Source organism: Chrysemys picta, chromosome 2 (genome assembly GCF_011386835.1).
Source record: "Chrysemys picta bellii isolate R12L10 chromosome 2, ASM1138683v2, whole genome shotgun sequence".
NCBI lineage: Eukaryota > Metazoa > Chordata > Testudines > Emydidae > Chrysemys > Chrysemys picta.
The window spans coordinates 256,585,398-256,599,726 of NC_088792.1; the positions used below are offsets into that span (position 1 = coordinate 256,585,398).

Sequence of the window (14,329 nt, forward strand, 5' to 3'; positions counted from 1 at the left end):
ACCCACCATCACCATCACGTCTGGCTAGGGTTGCCAGGTGTCTGGTTTTTGACTGGAACGCCTGGTCAAAAGGGGACCCCTGGCAGCTCCGGTAAGCACCGGTGATTGGGCCGTTTAAAGTCTGGTTGGTGCTGCAGCGGGGCTAAGACAGGCTCCCTGCCTGCCGTGGCTCCGTGCAGCTCCTGGAAGCAGTGGCATGTCCCCACTCCAGCTCCTACACGTAGGGGCAGCCAAGGGGCTCCGCACGCTGCCCCCGCCCCAAGCACTAGCTCTGCAGCTCCCATTGGCCGGGAACCGCGGGCAATGGGAGCTGCGGGGGTTCCGGCGCCTGCAGAAAGTGCAGTGCAGAGCCACGTGGCTGCACCTCTGTGTAGGAGCCAGAGGGGGGACATGCCACTGCATCCGGGAGCTGCTTGAGTTAAGCGCCACCCGGAGCCTGCACCCCGAACCCTTTCCCACGCACCAATCCCCTGCCCCAGCCCTGATCCCCCTCCCACCCTCTGAACCACTTGATCCCATCCTGGAGCACCCTTCTGCACCCCAAACCCCTCATCTCCAGCCCCACCCCAGAGCCAGCACCCCCAGCTGGAACCCTCACCCCCCGGTGCCCCAACCCCCTGTCCCAGCCCTGTTCCCCCTCCCACCCCGAACCACTCGATCCCAGCCCGGAGCACCTTCCTACACCCCAAACCCCTCATCCTCAGCTCCATCCCAGAGTCTGCACTCCGAGCCGGAGCCCTCACCTCCCCACACTCCAACCCTCGCCCCAGCCCAGAGATCTCTCCTGCACCCTGAACCTCTCATTTCTGGCCCTACCCCGGAACCAGCATCCCCAGTCCAGAGTCCGTACCCTCTCCCACACCCCAACCCCCTGCCTCAGCCTGGGGCCCCTCCCATACTCCAAACCCCTCGGCTCCACCCCCAAGCCCAGAGCCCACTGCTCCACCCCAAACCCCTAATCCCTGGCCCCACCCCAGAGCCCACACACCCAGCAGGAGTCCTCACCTGCTCCCGCACCCCAACCACCTAAACCTGCCAGGTGAAAATGAGCAAATGAGGAAGGGTGGGGGGAACGAACGGCAGAGGGAGAGGGGATGGAGTGAGCGGGGGGTGGGACCTCAGAGGAGGGACTAGGCAAGGGTGTTCGTTTTTGTGTCAGTAGGAAGTTGGCAACCCTACATCTGGCAATCCTTTGTGTATCTTAGTACAGAGGACAGGATTGACTCAGCATTATAGATTCAGCTGACATTGATTTCTGGAAGTAATCATTCCTGAATAGGATAGGGACTGTTAAATAGGTTGCAGTACCACTCCCCCGGTGTATCTTTAAAAATAATATTATTTAACAGCACAGGTGTTCATGGCACTTTACAGGCATATAAGGTACAATCCTGGCCCTGAGGAGCTACAATTTAGTACTCCCACAGAGAGACATCCAAAGAGGAGAAAAGGAATCCAGGAGCCTCTTCCCTAACCTCCATCACAACTGTATTTAACCAGGTCCAAAAAAAACTTAATGGTAGTGCTAGGTTGCAAGGCTAGCTAGTGTTTCCTGTAATATTGTACTGCACAAAAGGGACCCAATTCACTGGTGCCCACATAGTTCTCTTGTAATTATTATTCCACCAAAGGGGTCACAAAACAATCATAAGGGCCCCTTCACTCCACACCACATATATTTTAAGAATAATAACAAATAAAATTGTTTTGTGCATTTTAGGGTGGTCATATAGAAGAGATGACTTCTCTTCTGACCTAGCGCAATAAAAACAATCACTTATTGCTGTTGAAATGGTCAAAATGTGCACTTTTGGAAGGAGATCACTTAAAAAGGAATTTGATTAGAAATGTATTACAACACGTACTTTTCCATAGAATTGAAACTTGAGCTCTAATGGTTAACCTGTGGAATTCCATATATCCTTAAACATTCATGCATATTTTGGAACCACCCCTTTTCAAGACTTTCATTTGTTAGAAAGTATTCTGACCTAGGCTCTAAGAAGGAATTAATAGTCATTCAGTAGTGTCATTGTATCCTCGTGGATAATAGTAAGAGAAAGGAAGACAAGACAAAAGCGAAGCTCCAAATTTCTAGAACATTTAAAGATCTTTGAAAAGTTTATGCACAAGCAGAGTTAATGCTGTCATGCACCAAAGTGCCAAAGATCTAGCAGTGAAGAATATTAATCCACTTTTATAAAATCAAAGGGTTCATATTTTTTACTGTAAAGAAATAATTTGAATAAAATTTGACCCTTTCTACAATTGTCTGTGGGTCAAATTGAACCCACCATTAAAATTCTCTAATATCTTTCTTGTATTAGCATTTCAAAACTCAATTTAAATATTCACAGAGCTCTTTTTTAATAAACTTAACAAAATTCAGGTAATTTCCTTCAACTTTCTTGATTGAAGGAAGGCAGTGGGTACAGATATAAAAAAGATGTACAGCTACGAGCAAAACCTGAAATCAATTATATATACGAAATAACATAACACATGGAAAGAAATTAATCAAAAGGAAAAATTTCTACTATATGATTCTCTTGGTCTGCTACCTGCAGGCAAAGAACGTAAATGAAAAAAAAATCAACATTCTTCTTGCAGATAAGGGAAAAAATTAATAAAAATGTTTCCTTCCGACCAGATCCCCTGATGCAACTTGTGTTAAAAGTAAGTTGCTGCAGGAAGAACTTGCTCATTTAAAATAAATCCATCTGTATGTGTGTGTGTGTGTGTGTGTGTGTGTGTGTGTGTGTGTGTGTGTGTGTGTGTGTGTTTTACAGAAATACAGCATTATTCTTCCTGTTAAGCTCAATTACATCAGATTGTTGTGGATTAACCGTGTCCAAAGAGCACCTCTCTTCCCTACCTCATCTCATTAAATTGTTGTACACTAGGTGCACTTAAAAAGTTTCCACCAGTTTGAGATAACTGGTTCCACTAGTATTGCTCATTAAAAGTACAGTATATGGAGTATCGCTCAAACTGTCCAAATTTTTCAAAACTTAAGAAACATTTAAACTACCACCAGTGTACATAAAGCAGATATATCTGAGGAATTTAAGATGTGCTTGCAAGGTAATGAGTATCTACAAGTTGGCATCTGAGTTGAGCTGTTAAAAATCTAACATTAGGAAATCTGAGAATTGCAAAAATGATTTTGTTAAGTTTAACAGTGCACAACCATAGTCTAAAGAGAGAATAGTTTTCTTTAAGTATTAGATTGATATTATTTATCAGAATAGTAAGCATGAATAATATTTAAGTTTTTCTACTTACAGAACAAATATGGTGGTGTGTGTCTGACTGCCAATCACTTGTTGCTAGGAGTGTGCATTATAATTTTAAGATACTCATCTTACAGTTGGCTTTCTACGTATTGCTATATGCTGCCAAGCAGCAAGAGACTGGAATTTAACTGCCTGGCTTGGCCATTGCTTCCCATATTGGTTGGAACTGCGTAATGAAGATATTATGCTGAAATTCCAGAGGGAGGAGGAAGGCTAGCTTTGATTTACTCTCCAGTGAAAATTGATGCCCATTTGGAATCAGCATTAACTGAGAACCAAAGTGAGTTCAGTAATTCTGAAAGATGGTCATAGAATCATGTCACATGTTTCTAGCTTGAGAGAGATAACTAGTAGGAAAAAAATCTAAAGCGTCCTTGAAGTTGCCAGTATGAGCCAGAAGCTCTGTTTCATAAATTCTGGATGTCATTACTCAACCATATTGTCCTAGCTTGTGAGTTCCCATCCTGTGAGGAATATTATAAACTTGGTAGCCAGATGGTGGTTGAATAGAGTCTTGGCATCCTGGCCCTGAGGTAAAAGCCAAAAAATGGAAAATAGGTAACCGTAAAGGTATTGCTTGTATTTCTTCTCGTTGCTGTATTGATGTTATCGTTTTACTCCCATCAACATGGGCTCATCTTCCATGTTTCAACACTCCATGTCTTCCCACTGGCGGAAGACAATGATTTGGTATTCACAGTTTTGTCCACTGTAAAGTTGGTGAATCAGTGCAATTTGAAAACCAGTTCTGTCACTCTGGGGAAAGCCAGTGATGTGCTGGAGGAGGAACTTTGGAGCATGTTTGCAGGAACAACTTGTTCAAATTTCTTTCATCAAGTTGAGGGAAAAGCCGGGATGTTTTTCTTGCTGTTGACAGAGTTCAGAACCGATCAGGATGCTGTCAAATCATGCTGACCAAAGATGATACTTCTTGGGGCTTATACAAATACCTTTTGAAGAACAAATTATTTATCTTTGGAATGGATCAGGTTGTACCAGCTATTCTAATGTCCTAACATTCTTCTGATGTTTTTCAAGAGATGGAAACCCCTGGACCACTTTGTAATGTCTTCTCTTCACCCTCCACATTTAAAATGAGACAAGTTGAACACTCTGCTATCCTCTCAATATTCTTGGCTTAATCTGTAGAAACTGATCATAAACATTTCCAGCAAATTTATTGGCAAACTGCTGTTGCCTCGTTCTTTGGTTATGTTTAGAAAAAATGTTTTTGTTTAAATAGAAAAACAAATGGTTTGATTCTCCAAAAACCATGCCCCTTCTGTCTATAAGCTTATTCACACCTGGTACCTGGGTTTTAACACAGGTTAACAATATTATATTCATGGCAGCACATTATTGAGGGAAATTTTCAGAGTTTCAGCAAGATCATACAAAATGCATCCCATGGATCCACCAAGTTTTAAGACACAGCAGTGTATAATGGCTTTTAGAGAAGACTTATTAAATACTACTACTAATAATTATCTTATTAGCCTCTCCCCAGCCATTCACCATCCAGGATTCCAGACATTCTGAAGCATTTTTAATTTGCTAAGAGGATTGTTTTATGATGCTGCTGTCAGAATGCTGGTTGACTAGGAAGGAAGTTAACCACTCATGACTTAATGGGTTAAGAATTTCAGAGAGACTTTCCCACAGCATTAAGCAAAACATTTAAACACATGCTTAAGGCTATCTCTTTGTGGCAAAGCACTTAAACATGTGCTTAACTTTGAGCACATGCTTAAGTGCTTTGCTGCTTACCAGTAGTCTGATGAATTGGAGCCAAAGGACTTGATTTATTATTGAATTTCTCCAGTTTTATGCCATTCTAACCCCACTGATTTCGTTGGAGTTACACGAGTATAAAATTGGAGAAGTGAATTGGTGCATTAGACCCAGAGTGCCTACAGGGTTAAGTGCTGTTTGTCTCACGAAGAAGCATTCAATTTTAATAGGCATTTTCTCCTTTAAAGGAATTTAGGGCTATTTTCTTATGACATTTCACTCCCATCTTGCCTGTCTGAAATGCTCTTAGTCACATTTTTTGGACATGCCACTTGCCCTTTTAGATTTGTATTTACCTTTATTTTTAGAGAGTAGGGATCAGGGCTGCTAGTGTCGTATCTATTTTGTGCTGTACGAAAATGGTCAGTTACCTTAATTTTTATATAAATTTTATATGTATATTAAGTGAAGGTAAATATTCATGTTTTAACTGTTAAGAGACTAAACATACTAAAAAATGTGCTTGCATGTCTTTAAATCTGATACAAATTAGGGAACTAGAGTTCAGATTTCCCCACACTGCTCTGCCAAGTGGCCTTAATCAGAAATAATTTTCTCCATGAAGGAACATGGAGTTCACTCATCAGCCTCTCCTGACTAGATATTATTATTTGTATCAAATTATATGTGGTGATTTCCTGAAGTGGACTACTGTGCCCACTAAGCCACACAGCTTCTTTACTGAATTCACTCCTTCATTGCTGTCATTAATTTTACTTAAGTTTCTGGTGTTTATTGCCTTTATTTTATTTATTTTTAATTGTTAGTTTAGGATTATGGACATCTGAATAAAATTGGTTATAAAAAACCCCCAAACCACAAGTTAATATGAAAGGTGGAAACTGAGATCTGCTCTTTAGTAAACATTTCCCCAGCTTTCAGTTTGAAATCTTGGGGAAGAAATGGAGAATTCAGTTGCCTACACAGTAGCTTCTTTAAGATCAGAAACTAAGCTTTTTTATCTAAGTGTATTTGGAAATTCTTAACTGCTTATCAAGTTATCTAAATAATCTGAAACACTTGAGGTTCACCTTTTCCTAGATTACATCTAATGTTTTTACACAGCCCTCCTACGAAAATACTATAAAAATCAAAACACAAGTTTATGGAAGTGAGAATAAAAGACAAAAATCTACCATATTCCCCTGGAATTAACCATTTAACTAAACTCCTAAATCTTCTGGGATTTAAATTTTATTATTTGATTTCAAGGATCTAATCCCATCACAAGCCAGTTGGCACTCACATCAAAGAAGAGTTTTAGGAGTTGGAATTATTTTGATTTGCACTGTTGCTGCTTTATTTTATGTTTTGTTGGTGTCAATATTTCACCCTCAGCCAACTCTGTTTTTAATACATTTTTCAACAACATAAGGAATGGCGCTTGTCACCGTTGAAATAAATGACAATAAAATAGGAACATAAATAATGTATGTATACTATAATTGTACAGTAAATTGAAAAGCATGATTAATAACTGATAACATCATTACATTAAAGCAAGGAATTAAAAGGAAGCACAATGTAGACTAAACTCACTCTAGGAATCGGCCCCACTGGGGGCCTCAAGCAGGAATATTTTTGGGGCCTCCCCACTCAACACATGCTAATAATTAATAGGGGCCACTTTGAGCTGCTGAGGGCCCTAAGCAATTGCTTAGCCTGCTTATGCCTAGCACCAGCTCTGCTAGGAACTGATGAAGCTGCAATCAGTAATCTAAAGTGCTGTAAGTAACATCAGCAAAATTAGTGAAAGCAGCCAATTGAGGGAAAAACACCACATCAGAGAAAACTCAGAACCTCCACTCTTTTTAATGTCATATTTATTGTTGTCCTTGTGACTTTAATTTTAAATTAAGATAGTTCCCTTCAAATTACCAATTTAAAATTCTGGACAGGATCGATTTCAGAGGAACTACTTACAGAGTAAGGTACATGAATTAGGATAGCAGAATTGGGTGCAGGATCAATTTTTAAATGGATTAATAATGAAATACAATGCTATGGAATCATTAAAATTAGAAAAAAATATCTACCTGATTAACCCCTAGCTGAATGTAACCATTCATTTTCAGTAAAGGTCAGCATAGTTTTTTTTCGGGACTGACTTTCGTCCCTGAGCATTGTGTATGTGGATGATTCTTTGATCTGTGCCTGCAGATGTCTAGGTAGGCAAGCATTTCTTCATTAGAGTACACATATTGGGATTTTTTTATTGGCATCTAGATGTGTATCACAAAATAAAGCCACATTCAGATGTACACCTACAATCTGTGATTTTGCGTGCATGTGATGAAATTTACACTTCTCTAGCCAGATGCATGCACAAATTGGGAAATTATATATGTGTATCTGTATTTGGCATCTACCCACAAAAATGTTTGATAAAAATGTTTTTAATCTGAGCTTCATTTAAACCAACCAACCATCATAACTTCAACCCCCTTGCTGCTTTTTGGATCTACTATGTCCTCCTCTCTATCGACATCTGTTGAATTATATGTGACATTCTGTGTACTACTTGAAAATAATGTTAATGTGTCTTATAAAGTGAATATTTCCAGGACTGCCATAAGTGAATACATACGGACTACATATCTATTCTTTTCCTTAATTTATAATGGTAATTATTAGGGTGCTGACTGTACATACTGGTGACCCCTTCAAAGAAATTGGTTTTAACATCTCTAAACAGGCATAAATATCACCTCACACATGCAAACTGAATTGCTCAGATATTCTTAATATATTTTCCAAGCAATTCTTATTTGGAAATTAAAATTACTATAAGCTAATGTTTCAGCAGGATGTCAGATTGCTGAAATGTGGGCTGTTATGTTTCATCCAAATAAAAACTGCTTGAAAAATACATTAAAGACATATGACCAGTATTTGGCGAGATATGGAACATGATGTTTATGCCTGTTTATAGATGGTTGGAGTTACACACACCCACACTGCTCCCCTCCACTCTCTTCGATCCACACAAAGATAAAAACCTCTTAGCAACAGTTTCATTGTTTAATAGAATCAGAATACTGTAGAAGGCACTTTTAGTAGATCATCTGTTGCAAACTGCAAGATTTCTGTGTATCAATTTAAATGCTACACTTTCCCCACTTACAATGACTAATTATGAAAATCTCTTTAACATTTGTGTTCTTTTGTTCACTTACCTTACTTAAAGATGCAGAAACACTTTAAAAGCTCTAATTTAACCTCTTGGTGTTTTATAGGGTTTATGGATGAATGCCTTTGCACAAAAATCATTATAAAATTAAAAAATGAACGTGTCTTCAATAAATATCTGGAAAAGAGAGATGAGAATAACCAATAAAATTTATTTGTCATTTTCCAACCTGGCAAAAGTGCCATCATTTTATATACTCATATTTAAAATTGCATAATTTGCGGTGGGTGTTTTTGAAGTTGCATTTTAAAACTGAAATTAGAAGTCATGTAAGGTGTCTCACTGATAGCACTGGAGATTGAAGTTCTATACATATATGGAATGCCAAAGACATTCCAAGTTCTCCCCAGATTCCCTGCCAATATGTGCTCAAACTCTTTTTTGGAATAACCTTCCCCCTCGCCCCCTCAGATATGAGATGGTGTCCATATCTCTATGTCCATGCCCACTCAACTACAGGCTTTCCCAAGACTGCCAAAAAATGCAGGTGATGATAATGGCACATTTTTGATAATACGCAAATAATTTCTTTGGGCATAAATTCAGTCTTTAAGAGAAAGGTCTAGATTGTGCAACCCTTACTTTATACTGGTGAGTATGTCCTCAGACAAGTGGACCCATTGTGTCAGATTCTCAGGAAGTGTAAATTGGCATAGTTCCATTGAAATCAATGCCAGCTGGGAATCTCTCACCCAGGGATTTCAGTAAAGACAAATATCATATTTATGAGAGCAAGGGTTGCACAATCTAGCCAAAAATGAATTTGACTACTTTGATGCAATGGGGGCAATCACGGATTCCTAATAAATCATAAGAAATTCCAGTACAGTCAGTATTCTGTTTCTTTTAACAACTTTATCCTTCCCTCTTCCTTTAATGCAATAGGACCATTTATGTACTGCGTCTCAGTATTATAGAAGTATTAAAAATAATACTGGAAAACTATCCTATAAGTACAAATTACATTTTTTCATTAGAGAACTAGCTTTCATTTTAGCAAGAAATCTTCAGTCAATTATAAATGGGGCCATGCTTTCATTAGCGAGAGAAAGGTGTAATTTTTCTTCAAGTCTTAACCATGTATTTTGAAATCTCTTTTGAAATCCACTTTTAATATGAATTTTGAAAAGTATAGAATTTATTAAAATCGCACTTCAATTAAAATACATTCCATTATTTCCAATCTCTATTAAAATCTCAGGTAAAATTGTACATCTGTGAAAGATGTCTTTACCAGGTAGTTAATATTAACAAATGAACATAAAGTGTACTCATTATTTGCTCATCAGGAAATTTGACCTTGCCCCCAGGCTAGTAGTGACAAAACATAGTTACCATCTGTTGGGTGTTTGGTCTATGTGAAATGAATTGGTAATCTCAGTCCAGTTTCTGTCAGCTGTGTGTCCACAAAACAAAAAAATCAGCAGAACTGCCACTGACTGGTACCCCATTAAAGAGGTATCAATACTTCGTGCCAAGGACTTAGTGGCCATAGAGACTACAGAATTATTTTTAACTGGTCTCTTCAGAGCAGAGTTGAGGCCCAATGGCAGGGCAATGTGGGGAAACTTGCATTGTCACTGCCTGTGCTTTAACTATTCAAAGAATAGATGACTCAGGTCTGTAAAGCAAATTTAATGAGTACTAGAATTCAATGTAACATTAAAAAAATCTAACAAACACAACAACATAAAAAGGGCTCTTCTTCCACATATACAAGTGGGGTTTGCATATACAACTTCCATTTCCATTATTAGGAATGGCTGGCTTAAATACCACAACTGGATAAATGACAAAACAGATAATTTGCACATATTATTCCAAAAATATAGTAATATTTTGCATATTTGAAATATATGTGAGCTATTCACTGAGCTGGCAGAATAATGAGAAAAATCACATTATATTTTGCAATACATTGGATAATTTATCTGATAAATGTTATTTGATCATTTCTAATAAATTCCCAGCACAGCAATTGAAGAATAGACCCTAGTTGTAGAATTTAGTTGTAAGATATGAGGCTTTTATTTCATATTACTGTTAGATGATTTTGGTACAGTGTCCCTGATTCTTTTTAAAGGGCCCCTTGAGGATGCCATTGAGGATGAAGAGGAAGAGTGCCTGTCTGAAGAAAATGACATTATCTCAAAAGAAGACTTTCCACCGGAGGAAAGCTTTTCTGCAGAGTTTGAGCCTGAGAATTTGAGTTGTGAAGAAGTGGAATACTTTTGTAATAAAGGTAATCAATGAAGCACAGTGCTTGAGTGAATGAAACCGATACGTGCACATGCACTTGATCAGAAACATTTTGTGGTGTTTGAAATGCAGAAAAAGCCCTATTAATATGAAGCCCTAAATTAAGAAAATGATCAACTCTTGTTGAGTCATCTTTTAATCTGGTAGTACCGTATATACTCGTTCATAAGCTGAATATTTTTGGTAAAAGTGAAGCATCAAAAAGCGGGGGTCGGCTTATAGACAGGTCTACACCAAAATTTGATGATTTTAAACTCTATGGAATCAATGAATTGAATATAGAATAGATTGTCATTTTGTTTACCTGGCCACTTCCCGCAGCTCCCATTGGCTGGGAACAGCAAACCGCGGACACTGGGAACTGAGGGGCTCCATGCCTGTGAAAGCTCCAGGTAAACAAAACGTCCAGGCCCGCTAGTGGCTTACCCTAACGGGCCAGGAGCCAAAGTTTGCCAACCCCAAATATAGGGTCGGCTTATGAATACAGTTTTTGCTATTTTTACCTAACCATCTTGGGGGGGGTTGGCTTATAAATGAACGGGCTAATGAACGAGTATATATGGTGATTACTGCAAATATTTGAATATGGTAGATCTGGAACTCAGTTTCTAGAGTGTTGGTAATCAAAACATATTTATCTTAACTATTTAAAACGGACCTCAGAAATCCATCACATAAGACAGAGAGACAGTACAGCAGGCCACTTCATTGCTTCCTTGCCCATGTTAGGAAGCTTGCTGTGTTTTTGGATTCTTGAATTAAAATAGTACTCATTGATGATACACTGTCAGCACTGTGAGGTCAATGATTTGCAGAAAGGAGGGCTTTTAAAGTTGTAGGTGCCCATGCTGTTCCCAATCCAGCTGACAGAAAGGTTTCCCTTTTATGAAAAACTGATGTAACTTTCTTTCTGCTAGATTTCCATTTGATTGTTTTATTGTTTGTCTTTCGCAGCTAAGGATGCGCATCCAATATCTAGAACCGTTGTGGTAATTGTTGGCTTATTAGTCACAACGACCTAGGAAGTTTGGTTTCGGTGATTTTTCTTTCTGTTCTCTTCAGGGCATTTGAATATTTTTTTCTCACTGGGATAGTTTGGTGGTCTCTAGTTTATCATTCATGATTTTCCTAGGCAAACTGGAACAAGCCTCTTTGAGTGCAGTCAAAGGCTTAGGCCCATAGTCTTAGGCCTATAGAGTGCTGGTTGCCATAGACGTAGAGGCAGGTGGTAGAAAGCGGAGAAGCAAGAAAATACAACTTCTGTAAGTTTCTCACACACGTGACTATGTTAGGAAGTTAGTTAGTTAGTTAATCCTTAGCAAGGATATGGCACCTAGGTGAACAAACAATAAAAGACCCAGTTTTGAATTCCAGAGCTAAATGGGTTATCATACTAAGACCAAACAAGATGATAAATGAAAATACTTTAAAAACACAATGAGCTAAATGCTGTTAACATTAAGAACATAAGAATGGCCCTAATGGGTCAGACCAAAGGTCCATCTAGCCCAGTATCCTATCTTCCGACAGTGGCTAGTGTCAGGTGCCCCAGAGGGAATGAACAGAACAGGTAATCATCAAGTGATCCATCCCCTGTCACCTATTCCCAGCTTCTGGCAAACAGAGGCTAGGGACACCATTTCTGCCCATCCTGGCTCATAGCCATCGATGGACCTATCCTCCATGAATTTATCTAGTTCTTTTTTTAACTCTGTTATGGTCTTGGTCTTCACATCATCCTCTGGCAAGGAGTTCCACAGGTTGACTATGCGTTGTGTGAAGAAATGAGTGCCGTAGGCAAACACTGCACCCATTATGAGCTCAGTGGTTGCTCATGCTTACTCTGGATATTAGTTTGCTTGGTTGAGTGGAAATATTTGGCCAGACACTGGGATTATTCTATAGTTATTTTGTGATGTAGCTCAAGATCTTTAACTTTCATTTGGATGGTCAGCATGCCAGATCTTCCCAAGTCCTCTCTGACCTGTCTAGGATGCCATCTGACTCCAGAGGAAGGGGAGGGGACTCTGAGAAAGGATTCATATCGGGCTGAGGCAGCTATTGCTTTCCACTGTATACTCATACTGCTTAGAAAGTCTACCCATTCTACAGAGCCCACCCCTGAAAATAGTCCTGTTCTATGTGAACAAATGAAAACGTGTTTACTTCCTTATTTTATTTGATTTACATGCAATAGTAATTTGTATATTTATAAATCTTGCTGTTTTTTTGTGGGGGACAACAAATGAAAAAAACAGGGATGGGAGTGAGGGTCACAGGTATAAAATCAGGGATCTGGAGGGGGACAATGAGCAGAGAACCCTGGACGGCTTCCACTACTCCTCAAAAGCATCCAGGGAGCCAGTGGACACAGCCCAGAGGAACTCTGTCTAGAAACATGACTTGAGGAAGGATCAGAAGTAGGCCCTGCAGTCACAGATCACCCTCCACCCCCATTTATCTTCCTCCTCCAGGTACAGTGCCAGGAGGAGGCTGATGAGGAGGTCTCATGACTTTGTAGGGCCATGATTAGGGTGTGCGTAAAACAGGAGGCTTGGGGGGAAATCGGATATAAATGTGCACCAGGGTCTCCCTCTCACTGCAAAAGGAACAGGTGTCAGAGAATGTCATAAACCACGCCAGGCACCATGCTCATGGCACCATGAAGGAATTGCCAACTAATAGTCCCGGCAGGCTGTGGGACCAGGGTGGAATATGGATTAGCCCACTGGGATGCCTCTCCCTCCTTGGGTGGCAGGAGTTCCTGCCACTTGGTGTCAGAGCAGGACAAAAGGATGAGGAAATGAAGGGTGTGGATCATGAGCACATACAGCTGTTTCCTGGGTGCGGTTAAGAGATGGACTGGCTGTATGTCTCACAACCGGCTCAGTATGTAGGGGGTGGCTGGGGAAGCACGGAGGGCCAGGGGTCAGGGTCAGGCAGGGAGCACCCTCCCGCAAGACCCATTCAAGGAAAACCGCAAGAAGCGGGTGTGAGGGCTGCCCTCAACTCCTGGAGCACAAGATGGGGGACATGAGGGATGGAGAGTTCACATGCGCTGGCCAAGTGCCATGGGATTCACCCTGTCCCCCTGATTGTAGTCCATGAAATCGCCAATCCCGGTGGTAACAGCCAGAACCAGACTCTGGTTCATCGACGGGGACTCCCTCACCTGCATACCTAAATGGGGGTTGTGTAGCAAGGGCTCTGCAAGGAGGTCCTCCCCATGAACCTGGTTGCCAAGACTAGCTTCTAGGTCTTGCTGTTACTATGTCTTTAAAAAGGCATCTACTGATAAATTTAAGTGAAAAGTTGAAGTTAAGGTGATTCTGTTTAACTAGACCAGGCAGTAAAACAGGTGACTTAAGTTTAGGTATGAACCTGATCATATATCCCAGGAACTGGAAGTTGTAAAGATATTTGTTGATTCTTCACAGTGAATGCCATTTCATTCTTGATGCTCCTTTCTCCAGGTGATATGTATAGTAGTAGTTATAAAAGAAGTTTTAAGCCTATCCACAGCAACTTCTACAGGGAAAAAAATTTAAATGAAAATTTCTTAGGATAACTGGGCACATAAATTTCCTAATCTCTTTCCAACCGAGGCAGTGTAAAAGAAAAGTCCCACTTTGAAGTAAATGGAGAGCCTATTCTGTAAAAGAATGGAATAGGAGAGTACGAAGGCAGTGGTTTTCAAACTGCGGGTCGCGACCCAGTACTGCTCGTGGAATGTAAGGCACTGGGTCACAGCGGCTCTGGTCAGCACCACCAACAGGGCCGTTAAAAGTCCCGT

At 40.2% G+C, this 14,329-nt stretch overlaps 1 protein-coding gene across 13 annotated transcripts in view; it reads left to right on the forward strand.

Moving 5' to 3' along the window:
* ZFPM2 (zinc finger protein, FOG family member 2) overlaps positions 1 to 14,329 on the forward strand; it is a 440,553-nt gene that overhangs the window by 93,108 nt on the left and 333,116 nt on the right. For 8 of the 13 annotated variants that reach the window (XM_024105210.3, XM_065586006.1, XM_065586009.1 and 5 more), the window contains one exon: positions 10,361 to 10,519. The exons of the other annotated variants lie outside the window; for them this stretch is intronic. In XM_024105210.3, the coding sequence (XP_023960978.2) occupies positions 10,361 to 10,519 (159 nt within the window). The remainder of the gene's footprint in view (positions 1 to 10,360; positions 10,520 to 14,329) is intronic. 13 annotated transcript variants of the gene reach the window in all.